This window comes from Copidosoma floridanum, unplaced genomic scaffold, assembly GCF_036245765.1.
Source record: "Copidosoma floridanum isolate Cflo_tuat_1 unplaced genomic scaffold, Cflo_Japanese_pri ptg000001l, whole genome shotgun sequence".
Lineage (NCBI taxonomy): Eukaryota > Metazoa > Arthropoda > Insecta > Hymenoptera > Encyrtidae > Copidosoma > Copidosoma floridanum.
The window spans coordinates 11,806,097-11,822,907 of NW_028321878.1; the positions used below are offsets into that span (position 1 = coordinate 11,806,097).

General features: G+C 41.3%; 1 protein-coding gene across 3 annotated transcripts in view; it reads right to left on the reverse strand.

The window, feature by feature from the left end:
* LOC106642229 (zwei Ig domain protein zig-8) overlaps positions 1–16,430 on the reverse strand; it is a 266,917-nt gene extending 250,487 nt beyond the window's left edge. For all 3 annotated transcript variants that reach the window (XM_089589959.1, XM_089589916.1, XM_089590011.1), the window contains exons 1-2: positions 16,261–16,430; positions 5,732–5,861 (exon numbers count right to left, since the gene is read on the reverse strand). In XM_089589959.1, coding sequence (XP_089446085.1) covers positions 5,732–5,795 — 64 coding nt within the window. In that variant the 5' untranslated portion in view covers positions 5,796–5,861; positions 16,261–16,430. The remainder of the gene's footprint in view (positions 1–5,731; positions 5,862–16,260) is intronic.
* Positions 16,431–16,811: the final 381 nt, after the last annotated feature.

The following is a 16,811-nucleotide window of genomic DNA, read 5'->3' on the forward strand; positions in this document are numbered from 1 at the left end:
GCTGTGGAACTGCACGGCAGTGGCCGGGCTACGTCGAACGAGATTTTTTTTCTGGAGTTACGTGTATATATTGTATTTACGTGTACTACCATTACGTTTGAAGTTATGTAAAACTAATTAAAAATTCCTGCCTTGCAACGAAATATACAATTATTATTTTCGACCAATGAAAATATATTGAAAAAAAAAAAAAAAAAAAAAAAATTAAACTCTATTTTGCTCAAGAGAAAAAAAAATTGAACGTTGCATAAAGTTCGTACGGTAGAAATTTAGCTTTAATTTGAAAGTCGAGTGCCACTGAGCGACCCAATTCTTTGAATCAAAGAAAATTTCTTTACCCTCATTCCGTTAAATATTTTCTTATGAGTAAAAAAATACAAGTTAATTGAAAATAATATTTTATGAAATTAAAATTTTCTTTTTTTAATTACGAATTTCTCATTTAGTTGTACGAAATGTTTTTTTGGATCGACTAAATTTGTTTCAATTAAAAGAAAATATTTAACGGAATGAGGGTAAAGAAATTTTCTTTGATTCAAAGAATTGGGTCGCTCAGTATGAAAATGTGCAGTAGTGGTAGCTTGAAAATAAATTGCAAATCTCACTGCGCAAATTGCACCTAGTAAAAGTATAGTACAGCTGCGACCCAGTACTCCTCGATATTACCCAAGAGCAGCCCAAACTTCGATCGTGACTTTACTCGCAACAAGTCGAACCAACTACCGCCCAACAGAGTATCTCGATCCTCCCTTTCCGCGGAGCGTCAAACAATCGAGCGAATCGACGTCCCAAACATCGTTTGCTCGTAATAATCGCCGCATGCAAACATACACATCGGGAAACACATGTACACAACCGCGCACTGTACCGTCGTGACTTGCCGGTCGACCGTACACAAGTGCAGCTCCTCGTGGCGGTTCACGAGGCAGGGGAGACAAATCTTTGATAGAGCCAATGTAGAAACCGCAGCCACTGATTGGCTGGCCCGAGGCGCGAGTACCGTGATACGATCCTGTAAACCCCTCCGCGATCAGAGATTTGAGATATGCTCGTTTTTCCTTCTTCCATGTTTTATGGAAAATGAAGTTTGGCATTTTTTCTCTTTTTTTCTCAGAGCCCGAGGGCAGAGGGTAATTTGGCGTAATTAGCGGAGCGATAGCTTTTTTATCGAGCTGGGGCCGCGGGGGTTTGTATTTTACAGGAGCTCATTTTTTTCTTTTTCTCCTATTACCCCCCTCGTCAGTTCTTTGCAACTGGATTAATGGCGTACACACTTTTTCACTTACTTTTTTTTTTTTTTTCAAATGGATGATATACATATTTGGCGGGTCCCCTGTGATATTTTATTCCGATTTCGATACGATATTGAAATGCACCATACATTGGTCGAGAGTACCCATGGACGGAAGATAAAAATGATTTTAATTAATTGATCGTACAATCGATGATAACCGTCGGATGAATTTGTTAAAAGGCCAATTGACGATTCAGCTCGGCCTGGACGAGCATTGTAACGAGGTTCAATTAAAAATATTTTAATCAAGTATACATGTATGTCATTATTCAAAGTAGCTCTACGGTGTTTTTGGGTAACGAAAGGTTCGTTTGGATGCCAAAATCATCGATAATTAGATTATATTGCAAAAAAAAATTCGACACGAATGCAGAAAGTACGTACACAAAGATTAATCTATAGCCGTACAAAATGACGCACGTTCGAGCTGATTAAAATGTTTCCAAAACCCAACAACCAAAACTCCACATCGACACTCTCAAGACAACAGTCGTGGAATTTCACAAACACCTCGAGTTCTTCGGTACTATCTCGGCAGATACAATTCACCCCGTCTCAGCGAAAGCCGCGTTGTATAGAAAATATCTTCCGAGCCTCGAAGAGAACAAACAAACAAACACATACTTACACTCACGCACACAATGCAGTACGCAAGCGAAAGGAGTCAAAGCCTATATCGCTCCTCCATACATATATACCAGCTATTAGTTCAAAGTTCGTCTTCATGCGTACTATACACACATATATGCATACGTAAACGTGTGTGGCAGGAAAATAAGATGGCATATAATTTCTCGGCCCGATGAAAAGCCCCTCCTTTCGCGAAACTTCCATAAGACCCACCCCAACCCCGTGTGCATCGCGAGCAAGTGTCTTTGTGTCTCTACTTCAATGCTCATGGAGGTCTTAGCGTCTTATACCCACGTATGCCTAATTGCAACGTTAAATTCGACTTAGGTGCAGAGTATATTTAGTGAGTTGTCTTCTCTAGCTTCTTGTGGGTGCGTCTATTGTGAGCTCCCGGCAGGAGTGAGCTGACGGTGCATGCAACTCGTGAAAGGAGAAATATATACGTAGGAGGATGGGAACAATGAAGTGTATAAATTTGCGTGCTGTCGAGCCAACGCGTTGCAATGCAGGAAAGGGGGTTGTTTTTCGATTATAGAGTTCGACACTTTTTTTATACCTTCACACTTTACGCACGGATTAACATTACAGTTCCACAAAGTTGAAACAATTGTGCTTTGAGTGTTGAAAAATGGTACAAGTGATTCGCGCATGCGGTAATTGTCTTGGATATAAATCATGTCTAAGGTGAATGTCCCCCAATTGTCGGTCACTTTATTTTTCTTTTTACAGACCTCGGGTGTATTTTCAATGAACAACAAGGTGGGTTTGTATAAGAAAAAAAAAAAAAAAAAAAAAAAAAAATTGATGTTTTGGTGCCCCAATGACGATTCATTCATGTTTACAAGTTAACGTAAAACCAGTTGGTATATACACGATATAGCGTGGAACATCGTACAACTTGGTCTCCCGACTAGTGCACTTTGCTTTAACAAATCGGACGTCCGATCGACAACGCGACGACTCCCTCTCTCGGCTCCGTGGCATTTAGGACTCGCCGGAAACGGGGCGCGAGTTCGAAAATCCAAGGGAGGACGAATATACGTGCAGGGAAACGTGATTTGACTGCAGATCCGCACATGCATGTTGGTATACACACGTACGTGTACGCGTGAGTGACGCCGACACGGCACAGGAGCAGCATCATCCCCCACAGTCGAAAGGGAGAGAGAAAGGAGAGGATTAGGTCGACGAGTGCCAGGTAGATATATGTATATATACACACGTTGCCTTTCTGCAACGCCAGTTGAAAAGGACCGGCAGCTATACGTTGACCCAGAATCGAGCATATCCGCGTGTGTATACGTACCAATGTACGTATACGTTTGATAGAGCCCTTGGCGATTTGAAGGTAAAAATTTTTTTCTCTTTTTTTTTTTTTAACATGCAAACGCCACACCCCATCGGGGCACTTGTCAGTACTGTGAATAGTATGCACATAGATGGCTCGAGGATTTCGATAAGAGCTATCCCGTCTTTTCGTCATTCCAATGGGTTCACGTGTGCAAAGTTCTGTGTGTTGCCAGTGTACTTTTTTTAAAGCTTGTACTTTCGCCCAATCGGTAAAAACCTCAAGCTCTATCGTAAAATAAAATAATAATTACAACGGCCAATCGAGCTGCGAAGCTGTTCGATATTCTCCACCTCGGGGAAATAAAAAAAAAAAAACAGCCTGTGCTACGTGCGGTGTAAATAACGTCTGGAGAGATTTCTCGGTACAGCTCCAGGAGTAAAGACCACTCGATTGTAAATAATTTACGATCGGGCCGTAACAGTTCGCGGGACATTAAATTTCGCCACTAAGAGCCCACCACCCCCGTCCTCGGGCACGATCTTACCTCGTGATCGAGTTCGTGACCGTGCGGCCATCATTAATTTGCATGGAAATAAATTCACATCTTTAACGAAGAGAGTGGGGGGGGGTCGAGGGTGTAACGAGGTCGCGACTACTTTTCATCGAGGTTTTCAACAATGCCCCATCTCTGCCCCGCGTGCCCCGTTTTTCCTTTCAAACTCATCTGATGGTAAAAAGTAAAAGACGGCCGGTGAGGATTTGATCATAATGGAGCACCGAATTCATGGCCCTGTCTGAACTCTACTCCATTGTCTTCCTTCCTCTCCATTTTTTTTTTTTTTTTTTTTTTTTTTTAATGGCAATCGATGAAATTGAAAATGAGCATCGTTGACGAGCTCAACACGTCTTGAGTCTTGGTGTGTGTACCGTGTGGATTCGAGGAGTAAAGTGTCATCATAGAGTTTTTAGAATCGATTATTACTTTCCAATTATCGGAATCGTATCATATGGCTCTGGTCCCTTTTTTCTTTTTTTTTTACTGGGTTAAATCAGCATTTGATGGATGATTGAAGATTCAGCCAAAGGTGCATCTCGTGAGGATATAGTAAGTCTTATCGAAGCGACCAAATTATTGCCAATTAAGTTGTTCAAATCACAATATTTTAACAATCAAAATAATTTTTACAGCAAAAGATATGGAAGGTAAGAATAATGTAAAGTTGTTTTGTAAGCAACGGGTAAAATAAGGTAAAACAAGTAGAAGCAAACGAGCTGGTGAACATCAGCTTGTGATGAGCCATTTATAGCTGTACTGTGAATATACTTTACGTGATTTTACTTGGAGAGATTTCAAAAAATAATGTTTCGGCAATCCTCGTCGTGCTACACGCGCCAAATGATCCAGTAGCCCTTTTGTCCCCTAGGCATGGTGCAAGTTAATTACCTGCAACTCATGTTTTACTTTCACCAACTTACTATAAGTATAATCACATAGCATATCATTAAGCAGGTACTTTTCTTTCAAAAGCAGTATAATCATGCATTTCTCGTATACCATCATCTCTTCCTTTATTCCAAGCATACGAGTTATATATGCTGTGCATGTGTTTCACTTTTTCTCCAACTCTCGAAACGAAACACATGCAATGACACAATACCAAAACTCACGTGTATATACCCACGTAATGAGTATACCAGGATGCCTGTATCCACGTATACAAGCGTGTACCTAAACAAGAGAGAAGAGCAGCGCTCGGCGGGTCATTTGCTGATAAACGTGCCGCGGAAAAGGCGATTTGCCTAAGTCGGCTCTGATTTAACGCTGCCGATTTATCCGCCACCGGCCCGGCTATCTGCCGGCTATTGCGCTCTAGCGTGCGAGCGAGAAATAAAACGCCACGAAACTTGCTGTGTATGCCATACAGGATGTGGAAAGTAGGCGAAGCACGCACACGCGAACGCGGTGGCCGAGTGGGGCTGATGGGTGGATGGCGCGAAATAAATAACGTTGTTACGTATAGGGAGAGGAAGAATTGGGAGGAAGGACGGGAAAGAGAGAGGGACATAGTTAGTCATCGGTTGTTCTTTTATTTTTGGGGCAACCGGGCGATCGAGTAATCTACCTTGATTGATGGTTTTTGGGGAGTAGGAGGTTTCGCCTCATCTTCGTATAAGATGGCGTGGTAGATTTTTTTTTTTTCTTTTTTTTTTATCATTAATATTATTGATACGTCATTGTTGTTCTTATGAATAAAAAAAGGTATGAGTTTTAGGGGGAACTTACTCGATTGGGGCAATCTAGGGGGAAAAAGACTATCAGGGAGAAACAAAAATATCGTGAGAAGCTCGCGTATTAAATAAGAAATTAAACTGTGGCTTTTACAACAAAATTACGAGATATGGTAATAAAATTACCAGACGTAATAATTAATACTTTTGAAAGATATTCCATCACAAGTACTACGAAAAGGTGTAAATTTGCATTGATTTTTCCAAATATTTTGATTGAAACTCACCATTTATGAAGACGATGAAGGCGACTATACTGGACAGCCGAGCCGCTGAACCGTGCGTAGTCATGTTTGTTAACTAGTGATTATTACGTGTCGCATAATAGTTCCTTTGACGATTTTATGAAATTCCCACCTGAAAAATAAAAAAAAAAACATCATCTCTATTTTTTGTTGTTCACCTCATATTAGACACAATTATTGATATTTGCAAAACTATGAGTTAAAATATTTATTTTCATTTCTACCAACACTGTTATGTTACACCGAAACATACAGTAATCATTTGTAATAATGTTAATGTGAAAATGAGTTTTTTTAAATTTCATTAATCTCCATCCCACTCCCTCATACATAAATATAAATGGTACAGTTGGAAATTTTTAGCTCCTCGGGAAGCAAAGAAGCCCTGAAAAATGGCAATAACCAACACCCGTCTCGCGGAAAAAAGAAAAACCATGATAATGAAAAAGGTAAATCACACGAAAAAAGTTTACCGAGTAAACCCGGGGCCAAACAGCATAGGCGTTACCACTAATACCACTTCGGAAGCGAAAGCGCAGGGGATCTCGCGCGGAGAGCAAAGAGACACGCGCAACGGAAAAAAAAAAAAAAGCAAGGCATCGCCCTGTGCTGTTTAGCGACGGAATAAAAAAAGGATCCATCATGAAAGCTCTCTGGCTTTCCTCCTCGTATCATCCGAAGGCTTTCCGCGAAATATTAATCGACGCTATAGAGCAGCAGGCGAAAAAGTATACCTACGGTTGTGTATGTATATATATGTATGCCATATATGGCACCTTAATACGCCCGGGGGCGTGCCAAAAATATACCCACTCGGAGTACCGCACTTTCATATCCACTCACGGACACGTATAAACACACGTGCACTTGGCGCCCACATACACATTCGTGTCCTCGCTGAGCCGCGCGAGAAGTCCATTTATTTAAATCACGCGAGCTTGTCAAAACGTCCCTCCGGAGGCGGCGCTATCTTTTTTTCTCATCTCTCTCTTTCTGGCTCTTTTTTTTTCTTTTGTTGTATTTATTTAATTTTTTTTCAACACTTTTCGTGCGCGGGCAATCCACTAAAGGCCCTACCTTGGGGGGCTCACAGGTTAAAAATATCCCCTTCATTAAAGAGCGAGTATGACAGTTCGGTTGCAGCTGACGTGAGAGTTAAGTGCGCGTGGTCGCGATATTGACGTACACTATCACCTTTTTTTTTCTTCTTCGCTTTGCTTTGCTTTTTTTGTCCGCTTAGACGTGACAGAGGTCGACTCGACGGTGAGGGAAAAAAACAGTACTGGGTATCGTATGAGCTGTTATAGGGTGAAGTGGGCTTTTTTTTAGGGGGGGAAGTCAAAGTAATATTTCTCATTTTTTCGTACAAGTTGAGCTTTGACTTGTTTTTTTTTTTTTTTCTTTCGTCTGTTTAACGAAGGCTAGGTAACGAAAACACTCAGATGACTTAGAAGTGAACAATTTGCAATGACTTTTAATCCTCAAGAATAATAAAAAGTAAAAACATTTTTAAACTTGATTTGATTTATTTACTTGGTTTAACGAGACAGCAGTAAAATTACCTGAATTAAACTTCAAAAAACAATGAAAATCATCCTGACACATGAATTGTAATCAAATGGGGTGAGGGGAAGATTGTTTACGTAAGTAATGAGTTATCATACAAATAAAATAACCTTTCATAATAGTTACCACAAATATTTGTAGAAAAACTACCAAACTGCAGTCATTCAGATTTTTAAAATGTACGTTTAGTACTCCATGGTTATCAACTAAAACTAACTATAAGTAAAGTAAAGTAATTTGCATTTTATGAAGCTGAAATTTGGTAATAGATGCTTTCATGTACGCATTAAGCTAAGTTTAATGGAACGAAAATTTAATAATTACTGTTGGGTCTGGAACTTTTTAAGTGACGTTTTACACAATGCGAAAAATTCATGCATTAGATCACATTGGAATACAACATTTTTGAATTTTATACTTCAATCTAAATGCTCTGGATCAAAAGGATGGCTGAAAGAGTTTTGAAAAATTGTTTTCTCGTCTATATCAGCAAGTAAGTCAATTTAAGCATGTGACATGAAATTTTCAATTTCACACCAAGTTGGTACCTTCACAACAACAAAAAAACAAAAGTTTTGCAAAAATTTAATACCGCTTCAATTTTCAGGGCAAAACAAGGATAAGTGAGGCCATGAATTTCCCCTTTTTTCTCACGCGTATGTAAAATACCACCCTCCAACTTTCCCTCGTCCTTTATTCTCATCCTCATCCACATAACGCGTGTTCTGAAAATGTTCCCAGCGCAAACGCCAAAAATACTAAAACAAATTTCGATCCATTACGCAGAAGAATTTCCAAAGTATTTCTTTTTTTTTTTTTTTTTTTCAATCTGTATTGATTTTAAATAAATTATATCTTAGAAACCGGAGCATTTTCAAAAAAGCCTGTTCCTGCAACTATCTGCAACATCATCTTCTTTAGCTAACCATCACGTTTATTTATTCCTCCACTGTACCATACGTCACTACATACCCCATCCTCCTACAAACCCGAGTCCTTTGTGCATTGTTCGCCTACATTTTCTCTCGACTCTTCTTTCCCCCGTACACACGTGACGGCTACCACAGTGGCCAATGCATCGCCGCGGGTGAGTGTCAAAGAGCTCTCCTATATATATGCACCGCTTTCTCTCGCGAGTAGTATACGCCTTACTTCTCGTACGCGCACACACGTATATATATATATATATACTCGCCGGCTTACATGCTCATGCTCTTCTTTTCGTTTGGCTGCACGGGGGCTCGGGAACGCCATAACAGCGATGAGCGAGTTGTTTTTTTTTTCCCGTTGTTCGTTTGTGCGTCCTCTAACGCCACGGTCCATTAGGATTATTCGTCGGAGCTAGGCTTATTTCAACTCCCACTACCTGACGGCGCACAAAAGCCATCTGCTCTCCGGATTTTTTTTTTTTTTTTTTTTTCGTCGTCACTGTTATGGTATGAGAAAAACGAAAATGCAAATATTACAGAAATAAAATCAAACGGTAAAGATTATCACGCGTAACTTTTTCAAGATGACTCGACGATGATTCGTAAAAAAAAAAAAAAAAGTCCCCCGTGACAGATGGACTTTAAACGCTGAAACATCTATTTTAATAGTGCGCGGAGAATCCCGGGCCCAATTAGGGATGATAAATGGACCCTGAGAATTTAGCTCCCTGGAAATTATCCTCAGTGAAATCTGGCTTGCGTTGAGAGAATTCATAGTATGATTTTTATCGCACTGGCTTTAATTTATTCGTAATGGGTTTTGGGGCACCGCGTCCAATGGGACAATGTACCAAGGACTTCGATGCTAAAGTACGCAGACATGAAACCTATAGCAACTACAATGACAAAGGAGGGATGAATTTTCGTTTATCGTAATTGAGCTTTTTTTCATTATCAGGGTGAAAAACCAAAGTAAGTAGCGTTTTTAAATAACAAAAAAACAATGAGCACAGGTGCAATCATTAACGTACGAGGCACGAGACGTGCTGTCGAATGAATATCGCGGGGACCCTTCCCACGCGCGTCTTGGCCTCTGACTTTAAAGAACGAGAAGAGACGCGAAAGGAAAACAAGAGAGAGGCAGCCGCTACGGCCTCTAATGGACTAGTTTTTTTTTTTCCTTTCTCGTCTTCTTTACAGTACAGTCCTTCCCCTTCGATCGGGTAATGAAAAATGGGAGTGGCAAAAACAAAGAGGTGAAAGACAATTCATACATCCCCCCCTCCCTAAGGGGGGTTGCACAATGTTATGTACGTAATACGGATATACCCTCTGCTCGAGCCATCGACTGCGAAGAACGTGCTCAAATGATACGTATAACCATACGCGCGCGTGCCGCATTTGCAAGGGGGGCCGCATGTGTATTGTGCACACATATACATTGGGGGTGAGGGGGAGAAAAAATAAGAGCACGGAGGGAGGGTCTCGGATTGTGAAAACGAGACCTTGGTGTAATGCTGTGTATACACTTGACTGCGTGGGGATACATATACATATACACGACTTTGAGTTTGTGTTTGTCATCCATTGGTTTAGAGGGATGAGAAAAAAGGCCGAGTCATTTCGAAGGGTGATATGTGAAACATTCATACAGCCCACCCCCGATTACAATCCACCACCGCTGAGCTCGTGAGCGATACTTACGTATGTAGTTGCATGCATAATTTCTTCGACGCTGGACGTAATTTGTTTTACTTTTACATTTTTCACGGAATAATATAGGCAAGGGGGGAACTCGTGAACGTGTTGATTTTTGCGTTGTGAAGGTAATTATGTGATAATTGATGTGGCGAGAGGTCAACGGTGTAATGGGAGAAAAAAGATGGAGGGTCATCGAGCCTTCACGGCATTGTTTGGATGCCGATACGATGATTGTGGCGTTTTACTGATTTTCAATCTTTACGTGCTACACTGTTATTGAAACTATTTACTTTTTTACTTTACGATTCTTTTTGGTAAATTCTTTTTTACCGATGACAAAAATGTGCTTGGCATCAAGACTCTTGAGTAAGCGAAATTCACAAAGATTTGCTTGTTATTGGAAAAATACGGCACTCGTGCATATAAGATAATTATACAGTACAAGCAAAAAAATGGGATGCTGCAAAACAATTTTTGCCATTTGAGTATTAGAATTGACTAAATTGTTTAGGGGATACATTTACGATATGACAAAAGAATTTTAGTTTGAAAACCACAGCTCCCACATTAAATTCTTACAGCTATGGAATGTATTTTTACAACACCCTCTTCAATCCTCTATTTTTTGATAATAATCTAATTTTTTCATTCGCAAGATCCGACAACTCAAGTTTCAAGCTCAACACATGATCAACCCATAATGGAGGATCAAACAAAAAATAAGCAACTCGTCAACGTTATGGTGTATTTTTCATGCAATGGCAGTGCAAGCTAGTGTCGGATATGTAAATGAAGAAGGAAAACGGTGTCGTAAAAGCAGAGGGTGGCCGACACAATCCACACGTACTCTTCCTCGCCCCATTTTCCTCCTCTTCCCTCACCATTCGTACGTGAATTTTTCTTTTTTTTCTCTCAGCTAAGCTTTTTTGTGGCCCCTCTCCTCTCCACTGTCCGATTCTACGGCAGTTTTTCTTTCGATTGGGTTCGATTTTTCGGGTCAGGGCGCACAGCCGAAGGAAGAATGAGAGACGGAGACTCGGGTGCACTTGCGCGCGAGTGTAGGTCAGAGGTAAAACGAAAGTGAGTCCGTGTGGGTGTTTGCGCGCGTGCACCGACCAGAGCTCGAAAATGCGATTTGCGCGAGGGGGGGGGGGCGCACTCGCTGCTTAAACTTTGACGGAACCGCCTCGCCCTCTTTTGTCCGGCATTCCAAGAACGTATCCCACCCTCTCGAGAAAACAACGTCGTCAACTGGGGCCTGTTTTTTTATTTTTTCATCTGTTTCTTTTCATCGGAAAAAAAACCATCGACTAGTTTATCTCGACTCGAGTTTTAAATGCGAGCGGTGTAACAGCGTACACGCCTTTTGTATTTTGTAAAAGGATTACACGACTTCTTGTAAAAGGACGGCTTATCAAAGTTCGCCCTGCGGATCTCCGTGGATGAGAATAATAGCCTTCGCATTGGATCAAAAGCTTGATATTACTGACGGGTAGCGCTCGGGATTACAGGACAATAGTACGTGGTATGATCGAAGATGGTGATTCAATTAAACTTTGAGATTTACAGTGATGGTCTTTTTTTTCTATACGAGATAAAAATTTTTGGCAAACTATTTCTGTATAAAAAGTTTATTCAAATAAACGCAAGGCTGCGAGGTTATCGTTTGATGGTTTCGGTTTACATTCAAGGTTGATTGATATATTTGACAGGTCCATCGATACCTGATGGGCATTTTTACTATTGTATTTGAAAAAGGTTTTTTTTTAAATTTTGTTACATTAACGAAAATATAAATAGAGATGTACCTTGAAAAAAAAAAAAAACATGCCAATTGAATATCAACACCACAAATGGACTTTGTACTTGAGTTTTAATTTCATTACTGTCCATGTCCTAAATTACTGAAAAAATTTTCCTTGATGGCAATATACCATTGATCATTCAACATTGAAAACCTCCACGGATCGCTTTTGAAAATTTATCAAACCACAAACTCGAATCATTCCAGAATGATGTTATTGTTTTTCAAATGCTTCTATTTAAAAAGCAATCCCGACCAGCCAAAACTCCGGAGGATTATTAGAAATCACGATTCCACGTATCTTCGCGACCCGCACCGGGCCGCAGAGGGACCTCTTTTTCCCCCTCGTTTATCCCGCGATCGATACACAATAACAATTTTCCAACTCCCCCTCCCCCCCAAGGCTCCCTGTTTTCCCAACAAACAAGGGAATCGACCCATTTTTGCTCGAGACCGCATAGATATTTCGCAGCCACCGACGAGCCAAAAGAATGAAAACGCGATGTGCAATCATTTGGCGCGTGTGTGGCTGCTTCATTAGGGACCGGCGACACACACGGCCGCTCGGGACTTTTAGGGACAAAAGGCGTGTGCACGTATACCCACGTGGAAATCGCAGAACGAGAACACGGAAAAAATAATCAATGGCGCCCATACTTTCGAAAAAATAAAAAAAAATAAAAGAAGAGTCATCCGAGTGTGTGGGTGTGTGCTTCATCCGTCACGCTTGGAGAATGCGCGGACATAATGTCGCATAGCAGCGAAAGGCTTTTCAATAGTCGAACGCAAGCAAGGCCTAAGGGATATACCTATGCATGGATTGTAGGAAGGAAAGGGACCCGAGACGGAAAACGAGAGCAGCGAGGCTCTGTACGAGGGAGAAGGAGGGGAATGGTCCCCATGGGCGATGGAGCACACGCGCCCGAGATTCTTTGGCAGCGAGCCCATTTTGCGAAATTTCAAAAGAATGTGTCCCGGCGCCCTGTTGTACGTCATTTCTAGCGCCTCTGCGCGCGCGCATTTTGGCCTCCCTTTCGGGGAGTGGAAAAAAAAAACAAAAAATAGACCGTGAGATAGAATCGACGTTTACATCTCGCGAATAATCCGACACGCGATGACAATCGGACACAATAGGCCGGATAACTTTTTCTCCCTTCCTACCTCCCTTCCTCTCGTTCGTTATCCTGAGCCAGCATTTCGAGCTGGAACTCTCTCTCTCGCACGCGGGCGTCCGTTCACGTGTTTTTCTGCATTTAGTGCAGGAATTTCGCACTCTCCCGTCGTGTTTCTGTTGCTGCTGTACACCGCTCCGTGTCGCCTCTCGTTTTTTTTTTTTTTTTTGCCTCGTCTAGTTTTTGTTTTTGTTTTCTTTTTTTTTTTTTTCACTACTCGTATTTGTGTTGTACGTACTCTTCCGGTTTTACAGACTTTTTTCATCATAGTTGCTATTTTTTTTTTTTTTTTTTTTTTTTTTTTTTTTCATGAATTACAATTGACGCGTACACGGCTCTGCTCGTGCAGGATCGAGTGAATAATGTCGGGTGTTTTTTACGCTTACAAGGCTGATGTTTCGTTGAAAAACTTACGAGGAAAGTGAGGATCTGAGGTAAATATTGCTTTTATGAGAAAATCGAAGGGTTATTAATTGATACTAATACCTATGCGTTGCTTTTTCTTTTCGTACTCCATAATAACAGAATGGAGACTGCGACGTCTACAATGTATAGGCAGAAAAAAGTTTTTTGAAGATAAGTTTTTTTAATCAACGGGTTAATGGTACTTGAAATCTCGAAATTTATCAAAGAAAATTGAAAAAAATTTAATTGGACAAGAACTTTATCTAAAATTGGGGCAAAAATCATTAAAATAAAGTAACGAAGGATCTCTACTGTACACTTGGCAATATACCTGAACTGCGTGAATATTTGATTTCAAGGCTAAAAAAATATTTCATGGTTTATTATTAAGGGACGGGGCAAGCTTGTCGTGGATCTCGTGGTAGTATAATGGAGACCTTTACTTCGCAGTAATATTCTTTGTACAGAGAGGGAAAGTCGCAAAATTAAAATATTACGTCGTACAACGTCAAAGCCAGACTTTAATAATGCCGGAGAAGAAGAAGAAGAAGAAGAAGAAAAAAGTGGAAGGGAGTTATCAAAAATTGGAAAAAACGAAAACGAGTTCGTGCTCCATATCGGCGTGGCGACCTAATCTTTGCGGAAGAGTAAAGTTACGACAAAAACCCCTGCAGGTAGGCCTACCAATTCGCTCTCTCTCTCTCTCTCTTTCTTTTTCTCCTTCCTTCCCCCCTGATATTGTCTCCCTGACCTCCTTTAAACCCTCGAAATAGCCGAGACGAGATAAAAATTGCCAAGGACTCGATTGAGTTTCATCTCTGAACATCGAAGCAAAAAAACCTCACGATTCCCGACAGGCCTATATCCCAAAGTATTCCCAGTGGCTTATGGTTTCCTGATTACGCGCACAAAGACGACACGTGCCAATTCTTCTATTTTTGGATTTGCGGCTAAGTCGTTACACTATTGTCATTTTGCGCGAGATCCATTGTATTTTTCTCGAAAAATCACAGCAAACAGCAGAACTGAGGTATTTTACAGCGCTTCTGTGCCACACTTCTTTTTTTCGATTTCTATCGTACTAGGATACAAAAATTCACAGACAACTATTTCATAATTTTTGTGGAAAAAAAATAGCCTACATCTCTTTTATTGTTTATTTTAATTGTTTGTACAATACGGGTTGGATGGAGCTTTGCTGATCATAGTGAAAAATAACTCTGACAAGTTTTACGTGCTTTAAAAATTACGGGAATAACTTATATTTTCTTCGCCAAGAGATGGTATTTGGAAAAAAACTTCAAGGCTCCGGTATTACGAGACAAAATTAAATTCTACGAGAAAACGTCAAATTGGATGGAAGGAAAAAAAATCCTCTGTGCTTCTGTCAAAGGGGATTCATTAGTTTGTATGGCATTACATTTTCAATATAATATCGTTTTACTAACGAAAAGTGTATAGACTATGAATTTTCATTGCATTTACTTTGACTACTTAAAATTAAAGTAAGGAAAGTCGCATGTCAATACAACGCCTCTTACCTTGAAAATCTCTAAAAACCGAAAACACGGCGCACGCACGTGCAAAATTGAAATATTTTTCAGCAAAATATCGAATCAGCGGTCAAACACCACCAACGTACGTTATCCCCGCAAAAGGAAGGGGAAAGCCTCGTTAGCTCTAAGAAGCTTATCGCAAACCCAACGCTCTTTTGGCTCCCGTGCAAAACATCACGCGTATATTAATCGTCCATCCCCAATTAGCAGCACGAAAAATTCCGCGCTATCGGAGCGATTTCCCCAAATCTAGTGAGCGCATTCTTTCGAAAAATCAAACGGCGCGTATCCTCTGTTTCTTCAGCTGTACGAGGTATCCGATGGAGTTAAAACTAATGGGGCGGCAAAGAGAGCAGCAGTGCATTTATTACTACTGAGTCCTCGTTCGTATCGTTTCGGTATACGCGCGTACAGGAGGATTTTTTGGTTTTTTATTTGTGAGTGTTTGAGGGTGCAATCCTTGAAATAACGCGAAATAACGACGTCACCGGTATTTCTTTAAAATAGGTTTAATATTTCAGTTTTCAGAGCGAACGGTGCCGTTGGAGCTGTTTGAGGGGGCGCTCGATATGTGATGGAGGCTCGTTACATCGATTAGCGCGAATTTCATCAAACTTCGGCCTCAGTCGAGTGTCAAACGCAAGCGCGTTACCGCGGTAATTCCAAAATTCACTCAGGGGCACATATGTACATATACCGGAGAGAGGGAGGGCAGCTGCAAATACCCGTGATGACCGTTGGGTGGTTGTCGATTCCTTGAAAACAATGGCCTTTGCATCATCGGAGGGGGATGATTGCTGATGCATTAACTTTCAAAGTATATATGTATATGTGCACGTCGCGTTACGCGATTGTTTTTACACAGTTGGCGTTTGTCGTTGCATACATGCCCTGCGCTGATGAAAATTAATCAAGTGTAAGTACCACCAGTGTAATTGCATCAGCAAAATCGCTAACCAATTTAATTAAATTTATTCGTTGTTTTGGCTGTACGTTCAGTCTAGAAAAGCTAGAGGATACGAGGACGCGGCAAATATTTGTCTTACCCAATAGGGACTCGTTCTACTTGTACCCTACGACTCGGTGATGCACTTGCAAACATTGGATACCCTGTGTTGCTAATTTTACTTCCCTCCCTACGATTCGAGAAATATCATCAACGGGACAAAGTACAGTTAGACGAGAAAGGATGAGAAAAAGGGGATCCTCATCAATCCGGCAAATTACCAAGTTTCCGGGTGTATATACCTACACCGACCGGCCCCGTTCAAATAATATCCGATAACCCCTTTCCATCCTCCCTGACATCGTTATCGCACTCTTTCGAAAAGAGAGAGCCCCACTAGGACACCTACAGTGCAATCATCAGAGAACGCACCTCACGTCCGTCGGTCGTCCTCTGCAGGCCTGGAGGTATACACGTCGGTCCGTCCACCGATCTCTGATCCAACGAGCAGGTCAGCGCAGGTCGCCCATGAGCCACCCTTCACACCCACTGTACTCTACAGAAAAGACGTATAGCACTCACACCGAAATTATCTCCTTCGCACTCTTATTCTCCTTGACGGCACTTTCGATAAATCATGTATGCACGCGCGGATCAGCACTCACTTGCACTTGAGGAGACGTGACGCCTTGTGCTTTACCAACCGGCTCTCCAGTTAATTTCGTCCTACCATCAGATCACCTTTCCATCTTCTTGCTGCACCGAAGGGACAAGAAAAAAAAAAAAACCAAAACAAAACAAAACAAAAAAAATCCGAGCTAAGGCCGCACGGGCCCCGGGGACAATAAGCTACTCATGTTCGTTTGGAGCTTCTGGCCGCTCTCCTCCCCCTGGTTTTATTGCACTCGGAGACGCGAACAAACAACAGGCAAGGAATTATCGGCAACGCGCGCGCCGAGCCATGCAGTCTCTCCCTCCCGGCG